The sequence below is a fragment of the Loa loa genome (assembly GCF_000183805.2).
Source record: "Loa loa unplaced genomic scaffold supercont3.316, whole genome shotgun sequence".
NCBI classification, from domain to species: Eukaryota; Metazoa; Nematoda; class Chromadorea; order Rhabditida; family Onchocercidae; genus Loa; species Loa loa.
Window position 1 is genome coordinate 64,242 of NW_018108496.1, and position 1,445 is coordinate 65,686.

Below are 1,445 nucleotides of genomic sequence, written 5' to 3' on the forward strand. Positions count from 1 at the left end.
CGAATTCAAAAAAAAAAAAAAACTATAGAAAAAAGAAATAACAGTTATACCTTCTCTAATGAAACGTTAGCTGAACGCAACAATTTCTTTGTATGAGCTTTGACCAAACCAGCATCAGGTATATTACGAAGTTGTGCGGCAAGTCGGGCACCACCCAATGTATACAGTTTACAAGCTTGATAATAGTGCTCCACACTCGGATAGTCATGTCCGTCCACCGTTAGTGTAACCTGCTTTGTCGAGAATTGACAAAATTAAAAGCAACAAAAACACTTACTTTTACTTGGTTTACCCCACTCCAGTCCTTGCTTCCCATACATGTAAAGTAGCAGTTACTGCATTAAAGAGAAAAAGAAATGTAACACTAACGGGATATAAATTTGAGAGAAAGTGCTGACGACCGCTAAAGCAAATGACATCATCGGCATCTACTTTGTAATCATCGGTATCCACATCGATTGGCACATCTTCCACCTGTAACTGTGCATTTCAGGATTAGGATTCTGCAGTTATTTATCGACTTCAAAACCAACTAACTACTTGAAATAATACTAGTACCCTTGTGCATTCCTAACATCAATAGTGAGCCGATACGTCCAAAGCGACCGAACAGAAAGCATGTCGAAAACTTACAGGAGGCGGAGTAAGTGGTTTTGGCGGTGACCGCAGCTCTATTTCCTTCCTTCCACCTTCAAAACTCGTATACTGTCGCCCACCTGCTTTATCCGCAGTAAAATCGATACTCCTTCCGCGATAAACTCCCTGAAACAATTATCTTTAGTAATATGACAAAATATTGACATGTTTCTCGTCTTGGTATCCATCATTTTTGACTAATTTAACAAAATTAAACTGTGCACATAATCAGGAAAATATATGGAAGAAAAGCGCAGGGCCCCATGTTTAACAATAATCTCGATAACAACATCCTAGTAGCTTACTTACATAGTAGTAAGCTCGCGGTGACCACGGTTGTGTAAGTGGTGCCAACCCAGCCGTATCACTTTGTCTATGACGCCGTGCAGCCTTTTCACGTGCAATTTCCATCGCTTTAATAGATGCAGGCGTTGACATCTCCAAACAATTCTCTAGAAAATCAATTAGGTAAAAAGACTCAAAATTTCGCAACCAAGTGTGAATTTATGACATTACAAACATGAAATTCGACTGGACCTTATTAAGTTTAAGTACAATACCCAATGCTCTTTAGATTAATCCGTAACTGTACTTTTGGGATTGGTCTCCAAAACAAAGACTGTATAACAATTCAGTGGATTCACTGAATGCAAATGACACGATAAAAGTATTTTCGTACGGGATATGAAATAAACAGGACCTAACAAGCATGCCTAACAAGCATATATAAATTCCCTAAAGATTATTTGGCAATGCAAAATCCAGCAAGTTGTAATTTTTTAGAAGCTTTCCAATCTACAAAAATAAGA

At 38.1% G+C, this 1,445-nt stretch overlaps 1 protein-coding gene across 2 annotated transcripts in view; it reads right to left on the reverse strand.

Annotated features, from left to right (window-relative positions):
- The window catches only part of LOAG_18448, a 3,741-nt gene extending 2,647 nt beyond the window's left edge, over nt 1–1,094 (reverse strand). For both annotated transcript variants that reach the window (XM_020451107.1, XM_020451108.1), the window contains exons 1-4: nt 946–1,094; nt 634–762; nt 370–474; nt 51–230 (exon numbers count right to left, since the gene is read on the reverse strand). In XM_020451107.1, the coding sequence (XP_020305138.1) occupies nt 51–230; nt 370–474; nt 634–762; nt 946–1,074 (543 nt within the window). In that variant the 5' untranslated portion in view covers nt 1,075–1,094. The remainder of the gene's footprint in view (nt 1–50; nt 231–369; nt 475–633; nt 763–945) is intronic.
- Between the last annotated feature and the right edge of the window lie 351 nt (nt 1,095–1,445).